We start from the raw sequence: 20433 nt of genomic DNA on the forward strand, positions 1-20433 counted from the left end.
GTTTCTCACCCACAAAAACACAATCATCGCTCTCCACCACTTTTACTCCAGATTTTTCTCCCTGCCGCTGCTTTTCTGTTCTCCGATAATTTGTCACGAACTTTGACGTGCGCTCTCTGCTCCAATTTAAGGATCATAAAACATGGCGGACCGCTGCACACAAAAGCATGTGTAGCACAGGTGCTGATTTTGACCACGCGATCGATTACTCATTGAGGTCGTTCCTTCCTCCGACTCCGTGAACCTCCCGGTGCTGCACATCGTCCGTGCGCAGCCTCAGAGCTTATTGATTGTTTCCTCCTGTCGGACGTTTCTGATCGGAGAACAATGAAGCTGCACTCGAGGCAGTTCGAATTTCGGGACTCTAAACATGTAAGAATGTCGCAAGAAACCCAAAAAATGATCTTTGTTGTTTTATTATTTTGTTATTAAGAATCTACTAAACATGAAAAATAGTCAATTTTATTATGATTATAATCATTTCGGGGGTGTTATTGAATTGTCTTCATTCAATTCTGTGTGACATTCGCTCCCATACGTAGAGAGAAGGACGACTATTCTTTTAACTTAGACGAGGCTCCACAGGCAGATTTACTGCATCTGTCCGTATACTCTTAGTTGTGCGTTCATGAACATACAGTTAAAACAAACATTTCAGTGTAAAGGAGAAGAGGAGGAGGAGGAAGAGGAGTGAGGGAAGTGAGGAAGGGTAGAGGGATGCTGGGACATCCAGAGGGTTGATGGGAGAGTTGACATGATTAAAGGGAGCTGTTGAGTGCCCTGCACACCTTTCATACTTGGTCCTGGAGTTCAGTTTCCTCTGGATTTGGATGAACTTGAGGTGTAAAGTCATCTTCCTCCAGGACTTCCTAAGAGAAACCTTCAAGGAGAAACCAGACAGAGATGCCGTGTTATGGAGAATCAGCAATAAATACACAGAGTGAGTGAATCCTGGCACTTTCTAACCTTGACAAGTGAGTTCAGTAGAGTTCAGACCAAAGATTCAAGACGAGATTGAAAAAAAAATACTCGCAATTCTCCTGTCTGCAACATTATGAAGTAAGTAACCAGACGAGACGATGCAACATCTCCATAGCAACGAGTCTCTCGACTTCAGATTTAACTGTTGATTTTTCAGGCTTTTTCTTAGATGGATATAATTTGTAGCATCTTAAAACATAAAGGGGAGACTAACTGAGTTACATTCAACAGTTGCATTTGTTTCATCACATCTGTAGGTGCTGAACCCGTCCAAATGTTTTCGTTCATCTAGTTTTCCACAAACTCATGACCAACCGACTTTGCAACAAGCTGAAATCAAGAGTCCGTGTTTAACAGTAGGAGCTGATCCGTACCACTCTGCTCGGGCCTGAACCGCCTCGTTCCTCACCAGCCTCTTCTTATCGTCCAGAGGTCGGGCCAACGCTCGCAGCACTCGGGCCCGAAACGGCAAAACCTTCAACCACAGAGAGGTAGAAGGAAACGTACCGACATGAAACCTGACTGCAATGTTACCTTTACAGCAAATGGCATGACATGACAAAAAGGAGCAAACAACAGCAGCTACAGACGGTAAAACTGTATTCACATGTTGGAGCACAGTTCGTTTTATTTCATGGCGGGTGAAAAATTTGATCTTCGACATATAAAGTGTAAGAACTTAATACAATCTGGTAAAGAAAGCTCATGAGGGACTGTCAACTGAAGTCGACTCCACAGACTGATAAACTCTGACTCTCTGGGCTCCTTTCAGCAGCTGACTGACACTAATGTTCGACTGTTCAGGTGACAGTTTCAGGGTTCATGATTCAGCAGCACAAATATGAGAACAGTAATGATCTGAACAAATGGATCACGTGTACAGTTTTTCAGTCAGTGGAGTCGAGCACTTTGCACTCTGCCCTCGCTTTATAAAATTGACCGTACAATATAAATCATGACTTGTGAAGCTCGTCACAGCGGTCATAACAGGCTTCATCGAATAATCAGCGTTTATTGGATGGCAATGAGGGAAATCATGGAAAAGTATCTGCCATTTAAATTCGAGCAAGTTCCAGCCACGTTTCCTTTTTAAATGTGAGTCAACAGGAAACTCGAAGAAGATTTTGAGAGACAAAGTTGTCAAACATCAACAACGTTCAGTTTTACCTCGTGTACAGGGAAGTGGGAGAGAGCGTAGATGCAGCGCAGAGATGTAATCCGTACGCTCTGTAAAACAAAGGAATACAAAATCATGTTAGGACCTCCCAGTAAAACAAACAAAAAAAAAAACGTCTATGATATATAATGAGCAGCTCTACCTGATGAAGATGAAGGGCGGTTATGCTAAATAGCATGAAGAACATTTCCCACTGTGCTCCTGAGGACCGGGACACTGAGCTTCACCCAAAAAGCACTCTTACCGTTTATGAGCAGTTTGTGGAGGAAGTGTTCAGATATTTTACTGAAGCGAAAGTACCAATACGGTAATGTAAAAATACTCCTTTAAAAGTAAAAGTCCTGCATGAAAAATCCTACTTAAGTCAAAATAAAGAGGTTTTAGTTGCAAAATGCAGTAACGGTATTAAAATAAAAGTTGAATTTGGTCCCTCTGACTGATGTATTATCATATATGATAGCATTAGATAATTAACAGTGAAGCATCAGTGTGTCAGCAGCATGTTACTGTTGTAGCTGCTGCAGGTGGAGCTGGTTGGAACTGCTTTATATTCAGTTTTATATCCAGTGACAGCAGAAACATGTGAGAGGTCGTTAGATCATTACTGAGACAGGAAAAAAGAAAAAAATGAAGTTCTGATCCACAAATCTGTTTTCCGTTTTTTTTACTTTTTTTTTTCTAATCTTAGATTTTTGCTGAGATGTTGGATCATTCGATATGTTCATTATTATGAAACCATGGGACAATTTAGAGAGAAAAATCACTATTTGGATGACCGGTTAACAACTCGGACATCTGAAATGGCACCCCGACTACACAGATTTTTGACAAAGAGAAAAAGGTTGGAAACAGAAGGTTTAAATCTGTAAAAGTGTTGTATTTTAACAGGTTGTTAAATCATCCATCATTTAAAATCTTCATCTAAAAAAGTAACTAGAGCATGTTAATAAATGTAGTTCATTAGAATAGAAGTAGAAGTACAGTATTTCCCTATGAAATGTAGTGGGGTGTATAAAGTAAAAAGTAGCATCAAATGGAAATACTAAAGTAAAGGAGCTCAACAGTTGTACTGTAGTACAGTACTGGAGTCAGTGTACATAGTTTCCACCTCTGGCAGTGATAGCGATGTGTCACTAACCATGGTCGGACTGCAGATGAGGGCCAGCAGCCTGTTGACCAACGCCTCCAGCTGCTGGATGAGAGCTGGCGGCGGGTTGATGAGGACGGGCTCCAGGCAGGACAGAGTGGACAGCTGGACGCCCTGATCGGGACACGTCAAGGCCTCCAGCAGCAGAGAGAGGAGCTGTGAGGAGGACAAACCAACTTCACCGATGATCGTGTTTCTACAGAAAGGGGTACGCTCTTCCTTTTTAAACTGAAATCAGGAGCTTTATGAATCTAAAACAACATAAAAACAGTCAAATTCAAATTCTCATCTTTTCTTATTCAGACAACTGTTGAACAACTATCTTTCTGAGAGTTTTTTCTTTTTGTCGGTGTCTCAGACTTTATTTCCCTTATTGCCGGTTTCTGCTGCTCTGTGGTGTAACGCTGCGTTGTCATTTGTAGAGAGAGAAAGTAGGAGCGCTTGTTTTGATGCAGCTGATGTCCCGAATGAAAAATGTGTCAGAGCAAAGCAGCAACCAACCGTGACGTCACCCACCGGCTCATAAACCGTCGCCATCTTGCTGTTTTGGAGCCAGAAGTGACCGTATTTGGACGGGCTGGGGAGGAGCGAGAGGTGACTCTGACTCGATCTGATTGGGAACCCGAGGACACTATAGCCCCGCCTACTTGTACTGGAAAACGGACTGCACCACAGGCCTGTCAATCAAGCAGATACGCCCCTAAACATACCTCTCTTTGAGGCCTAATATCTAATTAATGATGGGATTATTTTTAGATGGACCTCCAGAAAACTAATAAGAAAGAGTGACTTTAGTAAATGACAGCATAATGACTGATGTATAGACTTTGTATTTCATAAGAGAAGTTGAATGGGAGTCTATGGATCCAGAGCCTTTTTGGAGCCGAGCCCTAGAGGCCCTCTGTAGTATTGCAGCTTAAGGCATTTCTGCATTGACCTTGTATTTCCAACATGGAAGCTACGTCCTCTTTTATATTCAGTCTATGGTCGGAGACTTTGTCCTTGATTTTAATACGAGTGATCATGTGGCCCTGACAGGCGCTAGTCAATTTGAGTTATTTGGTTCGTTTCTGCAGAGACCACAACAGCTCCGTCGTGCTCACCGCTGGTAGCTCGGTGACTTGAACCTGCTTGGGCAGCTTGTTGACGATGTTAGAGAGAGCCTTCAGGTAGTTGGGCTTCTTCTCTGGTGGAGACACAAACAATAAAACAATTAACTCAAGATAACCACTGGATGTATGAAATCACAAGACAGTAACTCTTCCCCCTTAAATTGTTGTCTAACAGCCAGTCCTTCGCGTCCTCCTACCTTGCGGCGCGGCGTTGAAGCCCTGCACCAGCTTGGCCGAGTTCTCGCTGAAGAAGCGCTGGCGGTACATGATGCGTACGTCGGCGTGGCAGCCGCGGTTCAGGACGTCAGCGGAGTCACTCATCAGCAGAGAGAAGCCGTCTGCTGCCATCGGACCCAGATCGGCATCCTCCAGTAGAGAGAAGAGCTGCGCAGCACACAGAGGAGAGAGTGAATGGAGAGAATAATACGGCGTAAAACAAACGATCCGCTCGGTGTTACTCGGGAGAAATTTACCTTGTCGGTCATCGCTGTGAACAGAGGGTGGTATCGCAGCAGCAGAGCCTTGGCAACCTGCAGACAAGAGCAACTTAATTATAATAACAATACATTTTATCTATAGAGGGATTTTCATGATACTCAAAGATGCTTTCCATGTTAAAATGATCAGAAAGAACTGCAGTACAAGTTAAATCCAACGGCAGTGGATACACATGACATAATCACACATTAAAAGCAGCTCTAAAAAAGGAGGGATGTGAACGAGGACAGACGGGTGCCGGAGGGACGGGTCAGCGATGGCAAAGCAGGTGAAATAAGATGACACCATTGTTCAGTATCATGCACCAAATGTGTCTTTATCATTCAGGATCTGCAGTGACTCTCACCCAGATCATCAGTGTGAAGGCCTGAGTGCGCACAGAGGAGGACGTCGAGTCCAACTCGCTGCACACTCTCTCCATCGTCCTCCGAATCAGGCCGTCCAGAGAATCACCTGCAGAACAAACAAGAAAACATCCCAGCAGCTCGTTACCGATGAGGTGAAGCTCCGAGTTCAGTCAAACACCGACTTCTGACAGAAGTGTAGAAACTCAAGTCTGACCCTGCGGGCTCTTGTTGACCAGGCCGGCGAAGCACTTTGCAGCAGACGTGTACGACAGCTGGTGGCTGCAGGTGCAGCTCAGCTCCTCCAGCTCCGACAGCAGCCGCTCCATCTGCGGCACCTCCACCTGCACGACACGTCAGAATAAAGCTTCGGAGGACTTCAAACGAGGACAGGATGTGAAGTAAAGCCAGATTGAGGTTGAGACTCACGCTGCGAGGTAACGAACACACACAGCCCATCAGCAGACACACCGTCTGGGACTGGCTCCATGAATCCGTCTGCTGCTGCTGGGAAAATGGTGCAAGCCTCAATGATCCCACTTTCCAAGTAACAGGTGGCATAATACAGTGGTGCAAATCCATAACATAAAGCAGGGATTTGCTTTCCAGTCCCGCCAACATTTCGCTGAATTCTTTTGATCAAAAATGCTTGATTTTTGGTGGAATTTCTTCAAAGAGTGTGATGTAATTTTCTGGGTTTTAAATGAGTTTTTGGCAATAAAATTGTGGACAAGAAATTGCAAGTTGAGGAAAACAACAAAAAAAAAAGATTTGATATCACTGATAAAAAAGTAATATGTAATCACTTCCTGTGATAATAAGCATGTTATACATCACTGAAATATTCTATTTCTAATATTTTTTTTATTCATTTATTGAACTTATGGGGCTCAAAGTTAAAAAAAAATTATAAAAATGACGCAGCTTTACAAAACAGACTGAGTGTAAAATAGAAAACAAAGGCTACATCTGCTGTCAAAATAAAAGCCTCAGATGCTGTTTAATTCAAAAACAAAGTGCAGTCTCAAAGTGCTGGCGGTATCTATAAACTAAATTCAACATTTAGTATTCCTCATTTTAATAATAAGACCACATTTCTCACAATGCCCGTCGTCCCTTCCGGCTTTTCCGCTTGTTCGGGTTTTTCCAATTAACAAGCACAACGTTTATTTTGCTGATGAGAGGAGACGGAGTCGAGTCGCGCTGATTGTAGATGAGGATTATTTTTGTTAATAAGTTTTGTTTGGAAAGAAGAATTTTGCCAAATTTCAAGCTCCCGCAAATATTGTTGAGGATTGTTTGAATTTTGCGTTGATTATTGGCATCCTCAAGACTGCACTTTCCTGGAGGGACTGACTGTCATCAATCATGTGCAATAAATAGAAAATAATTGGAATCTTAAAACGGCTTTCAATGACAATGATGTATTCTTTTAGAGATGATGATGAACATTTTATGACATCTGGTGACACACATATTTGTTCAAACACAAAGAAAACACACCTTGAGCAGCCGGATGTGTGAAGGGAAGGAGTTGTCGGGCAGAAAAGAGACGTCGCCATCCAGGAAGAGAGAGACGGCCCGCGACGCCGTCTGTCTCGCCAACCTGACGACATCAAAGGAAACCACACACACTTCATGAGAAACGCTCAGAGTGAAAGCAAATAAAAGTTCAAGGAAACAGACTGGAAAAAAAAAAAAAAAACTGTGTCACATTCAGATCTGCGGGTGTGAAAATAGAGTCTTCTACTGTCTCAGTGTGACACTGATCAGTACATCAGTCCACATTTACATGAGGTGAGACGGCATTAATATGTTGGTAAGTGGACTGACGTGGGCTGCAGCCGGGAGCAGGAAGTACTGATGACGGGAAACAGAGCAGACAGAACGGCCTCCTCCGTCAGAGGACTACGAGGACCAGATGTCACCTCACCTGCGCAACAGAAACAGGAAGTGCAACATTTTTTAATTCCAGCACAAATAATTCACACATTTTACTTTTTTGTTTTACAATGTGGGTGAAGAGGCGAGAGGAAGGTCAACCAATCAAATCCCTGTTAGTAAAATTGGATAGATTTAGCTTTTGATGAATAAAGGGTTATGATGAAACAGGAAGAGGAAAGTATTATAAATTGTATTGATGGTCTGCTCACCCTGCAGAGCTGCCTGCAGCGCCAGAGACAGCAGGCGCGGGATGATGACATCATGGAAGCACCGTCCCGTCTCCTCGGTGTCTTGAACCTGCTCTGCTATCCTCTGAAGGCTGCGGCACGCCAGCACCACGTCTTCCAGACAAAAACTGACGCTACCTGAAATTAATGACAAAAAACGGAGTCGCTCATCTGAAGCTAGTTTGGTTTCTTTATTTCTAAAATCTGTACGTGAAAGATAAGAAACTCCCTCAAGATAACGCTGCACCAACGATATGCCTGATCACACCTATAAAACCAACTCTTCCGTGGGTGAACTGATGGAGCGTGTACATTTGCTATTTAAACAACGTGGGAAACAACAAGAAAATGACAAATGCACCTGTCTAAAACTACCAAAGACACTTTTGTTGTGTTTGCCGCTGCTTTGCACCACGTGTGAGAAAATGTTCCCAAACCATGTCTCTACAGTCTGAGCTGAATTACAATTCTAATCTATAAATATAAAAAGTTGACTTCTACCAAACAATTTAGAAAAAAAAACCGAGTCAAAAAGCATCTCTCCCGACAGATTACCTGTGTGTGCTGAACTGAGGACATCCAGCAGGACGGGTGTGCTCTCCTGGACAACACTGGGTTGGACGGACACCGCAGCCAGAGCGGACAAACACCGCTGACGCATTGCATGATGGGAATGTAGATCGGAGGCTTCTCTGGGGTCTCGATCCATCGGCTCTGAACAGAGAAGAGGAGAGGACAAGCTTCGTCAGGTCCGTTCATGCAGATTGTAAACTCAAGAAAAAAACATCAGTTATGTTGTACTTAATTTAATTTCTTATATATTGAAAAATCAAAAGACATCCACGATTATGTTTTGCTGGTACAATTATAAATATCTGTAGAGTTTCTCTGCAGTTTCTTAATTCGATTTTTTTTTTGTTGTGTCTGCTCACCAGAAAATATCTCCTTCTTTAGTCTCGGGATGAGTTTAGTGATGAAGGCTGCCGGGTGCAGCTCTGCTAAGGCTCCGGCACACTCCACCACAGCGAGACTGGAGACCGAAACAGAACGGACACATGACGGATGAGATTTATCGTTATTTAAACTGCAACAGATGAAATGAAACAGGAACCAAATAGGTGACGGAGGAAAGACCCCACGAGCCGACCTGACTCCGTCGTCCTCCTCCGCCAGCAGCAGCCTGGTCAGGTGATCCACGGCCAGCTGGATGTCACAGTCTGACAGCAGACCTGAGGCGGAGAGAGCGTTTAGAATATCTGGAGCAAAAACAACGGACTCGGGTATAGGTTGTAAATTTGAGGGTTTGTGTCGTCTCACCTGTTTGCTGTGCCAGTGAGGTGAGCACGGAGGCGGCAGTGATCTGCAGACTGGAGTTAGTCTCAGAGAGCGCCGAGAAGACGACGCTGCACAGAGACCCTCGGAAGGATGAAAACACGCTCTCATCTGAAGAGAAGACACAGGAAACTAACGATTTAGGAGAAATTCTCTCGTCCATTTAAAAAAAAAAAAAAAAAAAAAAAAAATTGTTTTTGACTTTAACAGTATAAACAGCTAGAAACTAAACATCTGCAAAATTCATGTTTAATGTCAACAGTGGGGTGAATGAACAACAGTGAAGGAATTTGGATTTCCTTCTGTTTCTGGTCCTTTAAGGCTCATTTGAACTGATGATGATAATCGTGACACTGTGATATTTTCCAAGTTGGTTATAGTGTAAAAATGTCATAATTAAAATACAGTAAGTTCTTCTGTCTTTTGTTATATTATGGGATGTTTCAGATTTAGACACAAACACACAGAACAGTGGTCCAAAATATCAGCGATGAAGTCATACATCACGAGGAAATAATTACTTTATTCAGACACAAATCTGAAACAAACAAATGATACGGTAGAATTTAAAGAGTTTGATCACTATTTGTTGGTGTTAAAGTTGAAGGAGATGCAGCTGTGTGATCAGAGGGTGTCAGACAGGACCAGCCTGGACCAGTCAGGACCAGACAGGACCAGCCGGGACCAGACAGGACCAGCCGGGACCAGCCGGGACCAGTCAGGGGGTGTGTTTGAGGCTCTGAACTCACCGTTGTCGGAAGGCTGGCAGACTTTTACTGACTGGATGAATCTCTGGACCACCTCCAGCAGTGTGCGTCTGTGGGAACACTGCTCAGAGAGGAAATTATTATCAGAACGGATGGCGTCAAACACAACATTCATTTTATAAATATGACTGTAAAACAACACCAATGTGAATAAAACTGAAACCCAAAAAATTTACGGTTCGGATGGTTACAATACAACAACAGTAAAACCGCTAATATCCCCATCATAAAACCTGCTCCTATTAAAAATCCAAAAACATTTCTTACCTCTGTTCTGTCATTGTACTGCTCAGTGAGAGAGGGCATGACGGCAGCTGTTATGATGTGGCTCGCCCTGTTGGAGGCGCTGCATGTGGCCTGGAGCAGTTTGGCGCTGGGCCACACCAGCTTTAAGTCCGGCTCACACAGGTGATGTTTGCAGTCTGGAACAACATCACGCTTTCAGTAAAAAAATTTTTTTTTTTTAAAAAGACCACTGAACGTGTCTCAGCTCTGGACTGATTATTAAAGTCACCACCACTGAAACACTGTGGTGTTGCAGATATGTTTGTAAGGCGTCTTCACACCTTCCCTGTTTGATCCGGACCTCCAGATTTTTAGTTTGGTCCGAACAAAAATATCAGGTGTGAAAGGTGAACGGTCCGGACCAAAGTTTAGTTGGACTCAAAGAGGTGGTCTGCATCAAACTGAACCGTAGTTTGGTTTGTTTGCAGGGTGAAAAAACTAGTTTGGATTGCTGGACAAATTAGAGGAAGTAAAGCCAGGCTAGCGATGAAACAAAAGAAGATGAAAAGAGGAGGGGACAAATTACTTAACTGTACTTTGGTATGACGGCAGTAATACCTCAATAGAAATAATCAAATAGTCTGTTCATTCATTTTTCTCCTTTCAAACAGAACACGCTGAACTGAACACGCTGATGTCAGACGCATGCCTGTCTGCAAACCAATCAGGGAGCTGCAGCCCACGTTGGCGCTGACAAATGATGCAAAGTTCTTCAATACGCCCCCCAAAATTGCAACATTGCAAAAATGTGTACAATGTAACAAAACCTGGTTTGGACTTCAGTCCAGACTTTCAGGTGTAAAAACGCCCAGAATGACTGATGCTGTACCATCAACCCCAGAACAAGACGGTATCAGATAATTAGAGTTAAGACTCTCTTCTCATTCATTATAGCTTTTACATTTATGCTTGTAATAGCCACTTATATGCATATGACCTAAAATGACTGTAAAATTGCGACGGATAAGTTTCAGGAGAAACCCAACCATCACCGAGGGTAACACTGTATATTTAAACATGACACATCAGGGTGGAGTAAAGCTGCTGAAATTCAAGAAACAAACATAGACACTGTGGTATAAGAATAAAAAAAAAAAAAATGGGTTTCCTGTTGTAACTTTTCCATCCCTGCAGCAAAATGTTTTTTGTTTTAATTCAGATTTTGATCATGCACGTGCATTGAAGCTCCATTTCACCTCTGAGAACGAGCTCCAGGAAGGTGCCGAGTGAGTCATCAGAGTCGGAGTTGAGGACTGAGCGAGACAGACAGGAAGTGAGTGCAGTTACAGCAGCGAGGCCTGCAGACTCGATCCTCTCACTGGAAGTCTGAAACACCTGCAGCGACACAAACAAGAGCCTCGTTTAACCTCATGAAGGCGACCGCAGGAAGTTTGTTCACTCTGGTGGTCCAACATTAGTCAAAAGAAGGTTCATTTCATGCATTTCTGTATTTGATTTGTTGGATTTCACTGTATAATAAACTTGCCTTCAGTCTTAAAAAAACCAGTGATATATTGTTGATTATTTCTATAGTTAGAAGAAGGAAACATTTTTAAACATCTTGGAGCCATAAATCGTAATTACAAAAGCAGAATTTCAAAATGGACAAACAAACACAAACTAATGGAATAAACACTGCAGAGTTTAAAGCTGATAGTCTTCAAGTCTTAAAATGACAGCCGGTTCTTCGAGGTGAAAAAATACTAATACAAGTTGAATTTTGGCTCCACAAGAAAAAACACTCAAAAAGATGGATAAATATTTAACAAAGCTAAGACACCAAACACACACACACAAGCACTGCTGCTGCTTGATTATAAACTGATCTCAGACAGACCTCTCTGCGCATGGACGCCCACAGTCCCTCGAGGAATTCGGCCAAGTCCTTGTGTTCATATTGTGACACACCAGCAGTCTGAAAAACAAAGTGTGGTGAGCGAAGAAATCAACTTTTACAGCAACACACTGCTTCACCTTCATAGGTTTTACATATGACTCCCTGCTCTGGTCCTCTCAGCGGCTCCACTCTAGTTGTCATCTAGCTGTTTTATTTGCAGCCTTATTTTCCATAAGAAGATATTTATTTTTGTAGTTTTAAGCACAGAAAAACACCTCGGTATAGTTTTACATCTCCCCTCTGGAGCTCCACCAACAAGCCTGTTTTGTGTCTGTAAGTCACATTGATATCAATGATTCTTTTCTGAGTGGTGCACTCTGTAGCACGTCTGAGCTACCGTGGGGGTTCCTTGGAGACAGACGACGCGCTCAGTCAGACGCTCGGGTGTAAACTGCTTTTATTTGCCCGGCCCACACAACAATGTCTCTGTGCAACCGCGTTCTCCCTCGCCTCCTTCTCCCTGCTCCCCCTTATAGGGGAGAGCTCATCAGTTCACATCCAGCTCAGCTGTGCTCATCCCACCTTCCCGGCACCGTTCCCTGAACCACTCCTCCCACTCTCTACCCCGTGCAGCTGAGCTAACCCCACCCCGCCACCACACACTCCCAGGCCAACCACAGCTTTTCTTTGGTCTTGTAGCCACATGACAGAATGAGTTTAGTGTTTTCATCATCATAAAAGGTCAGACAGTGGGCCGTGATTAGGGCGAACAGATGATATGACCTTGAGTTTGTGACATCAAGTAAAAGAAGTGCAAATGGGTCGTCCAAAGAGCATCGTTGCTGAATACCCGCTGTGTGCATTTCTCTGCAGACTAATTTTGATACTTTCAAAGTATTTGTACAGCACTCAGACCTGCTTTCTAGTCAAAAAAGAAACAGTAATCGGAATTTTTACAGTATGGGACCTTTAAGAGACTCATCAGGTGTGTATTATTCACATTTCCCAATACAGACTTTTTGCAGTGGGCAGTACATGCTGGGAAATTGTCAGTCCAATGTTTAGAACAATTTTTGAGATGGGTTTCTCACCAGAGTCTGCAGCGAGTCCAGCTTCGCGCTCTGGACGTCTGAGTCCAGCTTCTCGATGATGAGAGGTAACAGAAACTGTAGGAGTGTGGTAAAAAAAAATAGAGTCCGTTTTAAATCGTTACGGCCGACTCTTCTCGGGTCACAAAATCGCTCCAAAACCTAAAAAGGTGGATGTTAACTGATACCGTCCTACCTCCGCAAACTGTGGAGTCCCGGCGAGGACGGCCCGCAGCGCCTCGGTCAGCTCCTCTTTGGTGATGCCGTGGGGGTCATTGGGAGGCTGTGTGTGTGTGTGTGGGGGGGGGGAGCAGGGAGAGATTGTGAGACTTTTAAAACACTGAGCAGTCTGCACAGATGTAATGATCACCAACAAGAGACTTCATAGAGCCTGAATGTATTTTCTGTCAAAGCTTCTAAATGATTGATGTACTGTGATAAACTACCAGGTTGTGCCTGTAAAACGGGTCGAAACTACATATGTTGACATTTAGTCGCAACATCAGTTCAGTGATTTACATTCTGTCAGATATGAACTGAGCGATGAGAAAGAGACCAATGAATGATTTACTCTGAATATACTGATGAAAGACACAAATACAGTGGTGTGAAAAAGTGTTTGCCTCCTTCCTGATTTCCAATTTTTTTGCATGTCTGTCACACTTATTGTTTCAGATCATCAAACAAATTTAAATATTAGTCAAAGATAACACAAGTAAACACAAAATGCAGGTTTTTTATTATTAAGGGAGAAAAAAAAATCCAAACCCACATGGCCCTGTGTGAAAAAGTGTTTGCTACCTCCTGTTAAAACATAACTTAACTGTGGTTTATCACACCTGAGTTCAATTTCTCCAGCCACACCCAGGCCTGATTACTGCCACACCTGTTCTCAATCCAGAAATCACTTCAATAGGACCTGCCTGACAAAGTGAAGGAGACCAAAAGATCCTCAAAAGATAGACATCATGCCGAGATCCAAAGAAATTCAGGAACAAATGAGAAAGAAAGTAATTGAGATCTATCAGTCTGGAAAAGGTTCTAAAGCCATTTCTAAAGCTTTGGGACTCCAGAGAACCACAGTGAGAGCCATTATCCACAAATGGAGAAAACATGGAACAGCGGTGAACTTTCCCGGGAGCGGCCGGCCGACCAAAATTACCCCAAGAGAGCAGCGACGACTCATCCGAGAGGTCACAAAAGACCCCACAACAACATCCAAAGAACTGCAGGCCTCACTTGCCTCAGTTAAGGTCAGTGTTCATGACTCCACCATAAGAAAGAGACTCAGCAAAAATGGCTGCATGGCAGAGTTCCAAGATGAAAACCACCGCTGAGCAAAAAGAACATTAAGGCTCGTCTCATTTTTGCCAGAAAACATCTTGATGATCCCCAAGACTTTTGGGAAAATACTCTGTGGACCGACGAGACAAAAGTTGAACTTTTTGGAAAGTGTGTGTCCCGTTACATCTGGCGTAAAAGTAACACCGCATTTCAGAAAAAGAACATCATACCAACAGTAAAATATGGTGGTGGTAGTGTGATGGTCTGGGGCTGTTTTGCTGCTTCAGGACCTGGAGGACTTGCTGTGATAAATGGAACCATGAATTCTACTGACTACCAAAAAACATCCTGAAGGAGAACGTCCGGCCATTTGTTCGTGACCTCAAGCTGAAGCCAACTTGGGTTCTGCAGCAGGACGATGATCCAAAACACACCAGCAAGTCCACCTCTGAATGGATGAAGAAAAACAAAATGAAGACTTTGGAGTGGCCTCGTCAAAGTCCTGACCTGAATCCTATTGAGATGCTGTGGCATGACCTTTAAAAAGGAGGTTGGTGCTGGAAAACACTCCAATGTCGCTGAATTACAACTCTGCAAAGATGAGTCGGCCAACATTCCTCCACAGCTGGAAAATACTCATTGCAAGTTATCGCAAACGCTTGATTGCAGTTGTTGCTGCTAAGGGTGGCCCAACCAGTTATTAGGTTTAGGGGGCAAACACTTTTTCACACAGGGCCATGTGGGTTTGGATTTTTTTTTTTCTCCCTTAATAATAAAAACCTTCATTTAAAAACTGCATTTTGTGTTTACTTGTGTTATCTTTGACTAATATTTAAATTTGTTTGACGATCTGAAACATTTAAGTGTGACAGACATGCAAAAAAATAAGAAATCAGGATGTGGGCAAACCCTTTTTCACACCACTGTACACAAGTGCAGAAATCGGTCTGCCCTTATTGCCTTGTAATGTTTCCATTTTACTAAATAACTGACAAGTTAATCAATAAAACTGATTCCCATTGGCTACTTTGACAGTTAATCGTTATCTATTTATGACCGTCAGTCCTTTTTTGCACAAAACCTCTCAAAAGTGAAATTTTCGCTGGTTTTCTTGGTCTTTTATAATAAACCACATATATTAACATTTTGGACACATAGTCGAACAATGCAAGAAATGCAACTATGTCAATGTTACATGGATAAAGTGATTCATTGAATAATGACGGAATTAATAATGTCAAAAAATCTTATTAACTTCAAAATATAATAACATGCTCAACTTTATATATTTATGTAGCTGTACGATAATATCTATTTAATTAATCCGACCCTTGAAGGTTCATGTCTTCAGAGGGTGCTAATTTAAAATAGTTTATTTCAGTGCAACTAATACATGAGTGCATGATTCAGTTGACAGCATTAGAAGTCATGCTCTTTGTATGTCCCCATCAGGGTTTAGGATGATAAGGCGTTTTTGATTTGATTTGTTATTAATATACATTGTGAAATGTGCATCATATGTTCTTCTGCTCTGATCTAATTAGACAATCTGATGATCCTCCGTGACGGAGACATGCCGACTGTGTGCGAGCAGACAGGGATGCAATCACTGTATTATTGTTCTCTACAGTTTGTCTGAGGTCACAGGAAGTTGGTGATGACATTTCTGTCTACTGTCGTCAGTTCTTGGTCCAAACCAGCTGCGTAAACACAGACTTACTGGGGAGAAGTCGATGGGGAAATAGCAGGACGTCACTTCGAACAGCTCCTCTGTGAATTTACCTGAGGCAGCAGACAGGAAATGAAAGGGAGGCAAAGTACTTTCAGAAGCAGTTGGACGGTAAAAGGGTGAGAAAAAAGTGAGAGGGGGACAGAGATACAGAGGAAACAACGAGAGGATGGCGTATGTGCTCTCACCCAGATTGTATCCACGGTGAATGATGGTTTTGGCGATCTGGAAGGCTAACAGGAGGTTGCGAGGATCCCGCTCCCCGTCCATTGATTGGACAAAACCAAACACAAAGTCGGCCCCCAAACCCTTCAGTTCTGTGGAAAAGTGAAGCAGAGACGGCTTCTTTTTTTATTATCAAGTTTTACATGACAGTAGACATACAAGGTCAACATGTCATGTTTTGACTAGTGACAAAGGCCTCAGGCCTTGAGCTTGCTGTCTGCACGGTATGTGCGTGACATCTACCTCGCTGTACAGCTGCAGCTGGCGTGTGTGTGTGTGTGTGTGTGTGTCCACACAGGCAGTGTGACTGATGCAGCGCTGCTACTGCCAATCCCATCGGTCTACACCGAGTTTCCCTTTGATAAAGATCATCGACTGTCTGAGGTCGGACAAGTGAAGAGTTGTGACCAAACAGCCGTCACGTGATTTTTGTTTACTCTCCAGGTAAAGGGAGGGAGAGTGCACCGGAAAACACTGCTCTTCACCTGTTACATTACTGAAATGATATAATTAGAGCCTACTCTGGGTTTCTGTTATGATTATAGAGTACACATATAATCACTGATGTTTTCCCTGTCGGTATTTGCTGGGACTGACGCGTGTAAAAAAAGATGAGATGCTTAATCTTTAGATGATGCCAGCAGCAAGAAACGAGTTTGTACACAGGCTGTGTGGCTGCTCTCACCTGTTAAAATGAGCCCCGAAAAGAAAATCTAGATGTTCTACGACAACACGACGCCACACATGCAGTGAGTCCAAGGTCTTACATAGGACAGACAGCCATGTTGTGAATTACACAACAAAAAACATTTCTACTGCTTCCTCTAAGTCTGAGGAATCTGTTCAAGATGTTGGTTGGAGGTTCCAATGATGTTCAGGATTGCCTAATTTAAACATTGGATAAAGGATTCATTTCCTTCTATGAAATAACAAATAAAGAAGAAAAGAAGCGACCAGCAACCAGAAAATATTTGACCTGGGGGGATTTATCAGTTACCAAGTAAAACATTTACTTCTAAATCAACTATTTATTTTGTTTAATTGAAGAGATACACAGCAAATATTACTATTACTTTTAGATTACTTTCATCAGAACTAGCGCAGCTGCACATCTGTCAGCCCTCTATTTGCATCCTACACATCTACTACAGTCTAAGAGTTTGAAATGCTCCACTGGCTCAACTTATATCGCACCTTTTTACTTTAACAGGTTGATGGAAAGAAAAGATTTGTCTCTTCCTCTGTTTGCATTGTGGCTCCGGAAAGTCTCTTCTGTTTTCTGTCTTATTTGCAAGTGATTCCTTTTTGTTTTACTTTCCATATCTAATTGACACTTGACACTCCCCTGTGTCCTTATCTTGTGAATTACCATACGAAAGCAGATACAAAGGAATTGGTGGTGACTGTCAATTGTTTGTCACACTGTATAAAAGCTGCCCTACGGCGGAGATCTAGGAGCACTGCTGGACACCTCTCTTTGCGGGTTCATGTATTTGCTCCTTCTTGCAAGAATAAATGTTTGATTTTGAACCAAGCCTCCGAGTAAATTTTCTAACACAGCGCTACAATGCACTTTGTAATTTACAGCCATCACACCAGTAACAACAGGTCTGCCATCGAGAGCATATTGGGGTTCAGTGTCTTGCCCAAGGACACTTTAGCATGTAGACAGGAGGAACCGGGGATTGAACCACCAACCCTACAACTGCTGAGCAACCTGCTCCACCATCTGCCTGACTCTTTTATCTCTTACCGGCCTCTCTGGTCTCCATGAGGTTGATGAGCATGTTGTAGACACAGGCTCTCTCTGTCAGCATCAGGGACTGGAGGGGAATAAACACGTCGTGTGAGCTCTAACACACAAAGGCCTCAGGAACATTTAATGAGTCACCTTTGCCTACAAAACATAATTAAACATAAAAGAGGAAGTGCTTTACAGAAGAAACAAGAACATCACCACACTCCCTGACAAGTGTGGCCAAATATTGCGTGTGTGTGTGGGTTTGACTATATTACGACTACAGAGAGAGTTTGTCACATTAGATAAGTCAGTGACACTGCTGCTGTGCATCTAAACATGCAGCTAAAGCCAGCGACAAATAGAAACCTTTCATGCCAATTTATTTCCTTTCTGTTGATCGGTTGTCATTGGTCCTCCCCATTAAACTTAAATCTAACATTGTATTTATCCCTCACAATAAAAGATGCTAATTAAATATCTTTAATATAATGATGTCAGTCTCACCTGTACATGAACGTCCTGGAACAAAGACCTCAGCATGGACACAGCGGAGCCAGGAGGCAACGTTGTACATTTTGTCTGAAAAAAGGCACACACACACACACACACACATACACAACACACACACACACACACACAATGTTAGTCACTACTATCACATCTGAAGCTTCTCAAAATGATTCGCAAATATGCCAACGCAAAGACAAAAAGCAAAACAGATGGACTCACCAGCGCTCTGAGTCCCTGTAAAACAGGCGGTGTGATGACGTAATGGTCCTTAAGACGGTTCTCATAAAATGAAATGAGCACTTCCACTGTGGAGGAGCGACATAGAGAGACGAGCTGATTTAAAGATCGATGTTTACATAAAATATTTATCACTGCGAAAGAACTGACAATCAAATCGCAGTTATTTCGATTCGGCAGTATTGATAGTTTTGCTACCGAAGAGTAAAGAGGAGGAAGACGAGGTGTACCTTCTCTCTCCGTGAGCCCTGCGTAGCACTCCTGTAAAACCTCAGAGAGAAGCTGGACTCCTCGGGCTCGAGTGTGCGGCTGAGAACTGGTCAGACTGAGTCTACAGCAGGAAAGGAAAGGAAATGAAAACGTGAATTACTGTTAAATATTAATGAATGAGCAACCCTGGCTGTGTTTTAAATAAAGCCTGTAACAAGGTCTGGGAAATATGTCGACACTATATCGACACGTGATGTGAGACTAGATATTGGAGATCAAAAGTGTTGTCTTTTCCTGGTTTCAATGGCTGGATTACAGATGTAAGATTCTGAATTTAGCAGGCAGCTTTAGCTGCTCTATTGTTTCTGCCTTCACCTATTGTGTTATTATATCCAAATTACTACTGATTATTAATTAAAAAATCTCAGTGTAAATATTTTAACAAAGCCCCCCCAACAGTCATCGCTACAACATTGTCACATTATTTCTAAGTATTTGTCAAAAACAATATTGTGGTCTTGGATTTTATCCATGTTGAAGAACCTTATCTTTAACCGAGCAAAAGCCCAAAATATAATACAGGTATTTTAAAGTGGTTTGATTAAGAATAATATTGGCACGATTACATTTCTTATAATGTTCAACTAAAACCTGGTTCCTTTTCTATTCACAGCACTTCCCGTGTCTTCAAATCAAAGAGCATCAACCAGAGGTGAAAATGATATTATAGCTTTTGTTTTTGTTTACGTGATGATCGTGTTTGTTGCTGACATCTTACCCGAGAGCTTCCACCAGCTGCAGTGTTGTAAACTGTCCATCTATGACACCTGAACAGAAAGCCAGGTTTAGTGGACTGTAGCTTAAAAAAAAAAACAACAACAACAACAAAAAACTGACAAGATACCCAAAGACAAACAACACACGTGGAGAATCACTAAGTCGTGTGTAGCAGCTGCAGCACCGGCGGGTTCAAAGGTTACAGGGTCCATTCACAAACACAGCAGCTAACGAGCAGCGTTATGTTGAGATGTAGGACCGTGACAATACCATAAAACACGAGGTATGCTCTCAGGACGCGCTGTTACGGCGACGAAAGGAGCAAACCGATGTCACAGCGAGTGTGTGCTCGTGGTTAACACACAGGATGTTGTGGTGCTAAAGTTAGCTGCATCCTTTCAACGCCTCTCGGCAGCATCGACGGCGTTTCTGTCAAACGAGACTGCGCTTTAAATGCGTCGAGTTTAAACAACGTGCAGCGTTTAGTTACCTTTCGCTGCGTCTTTTGCCTTGCTGTCCTGTAGCCCGGAGACAAATTCCTCCACCAGACACAGCAGCAAGCTACTGTCCGCAGCCATCGTGGACCCCTGTGACTACACTGACACCACGCATGCGCGAAAAGTTTCGGGTGAAACTCAAAAGTCAATAATTTGACATGATGTTTTTTGGGTTTTTTTTTTTTTTATAAAGGGCCATCAACGGATAAATCAATAATAATTACTTTCAAGTTGTTTTCAATGTAAACGTTTGTTGAACGTCGAAAAGAAAACCTTAACGTTTATTGTTTGGTGCTGCATTCAAGTACTGTCCGAATTCCAAAATACTACTAAGAGTTCAACTAGCAAAAAAAAATAAGTAAAATGATCTGCGATATTCATGGGCAAACACAGTCGACCCTCGTCACTGAGCCACGGTTTCATGAATTCCCACACAGTATCAATACAAAAGATATACTCATATTTTAAAAAAAAACTAAAAAAA

General features: G+C 42.6%; 1 protein-coding gene across 1 annotated transcript; it reads right to left on the bottom strand.

Moving 5' to 3' along the window:
* Nucleotides 1-400: 400 nt before the first annotated feature.
* Nucleotides 401-20030, bottom strand: mms19 (MMS19 homolog, cytosolic iron-sulfur assembly component). Its single transcript, XM_069719359.1, has 31 exons — nucleotides 19943-20030; nucleotides 19454-19502; nucleotides 18696-18796; nucleotides 18448-18533; nucleotides 18223-18297; nucleotides 17731-17800; nucleotides 15941-16069; nucleotides 15744-15805; nucleotides 12936-13022; nucleotides 12743-12817; nucleotides 11652-11729; nucleotides 11011-11149; nucleotides 9797-9951; nucleotides 9512-9590; nucleotides 8748-8873; nucleotides 8578-8659; nucleotides 8363-8460; nucleotides 7986-8144; nucleotides 7413-7568; nucleotides 7093-7192; nucleotides 6763-6865; nucleotides 5689-5766; nucleotides 5477-5603; nucleotides 5262-5368; nucleotides 4891-4947; nucleotides 4615-4801; nucleotides 4409-4491; nucleotides 3297-3461; nucleotides 2149-2208; nucleotides 1356-1456; nucleotides 401-880 (listed from the first exon to the last, which is right to left on the bottom strand). The coding sequence occupies exons 1-31, from the start codon at nucleotides 20028-20030 to the stop codon at nucleotides 850-852; spliced, it is 3093 nt and encodes a 1030-aa protein (XP_069575460.1). The 3' UTR covers nucleotides 401-849.
* Between the last annotated feature and the right edge of the window lie 403 nt (nucleotides 20031-20433).

This window comes from Brachyistius frenatus, unplaced genomic scaffold (assembly GCF_029030835.1).
Source record: "Brachyistius frenatus isolate BFR_SWC_R1_liver_20210118 unplaced genomic scaffold, ASM2903083v1 Contig_213, whole genome shotgun sequence".
NCBI classification, from domain to species: domain Eukaryota; kingdom Metazoa; phylum Chordata; class Actinopteri; family Embiotocidae; genus Brachyistius; species Brachyistius frenatus.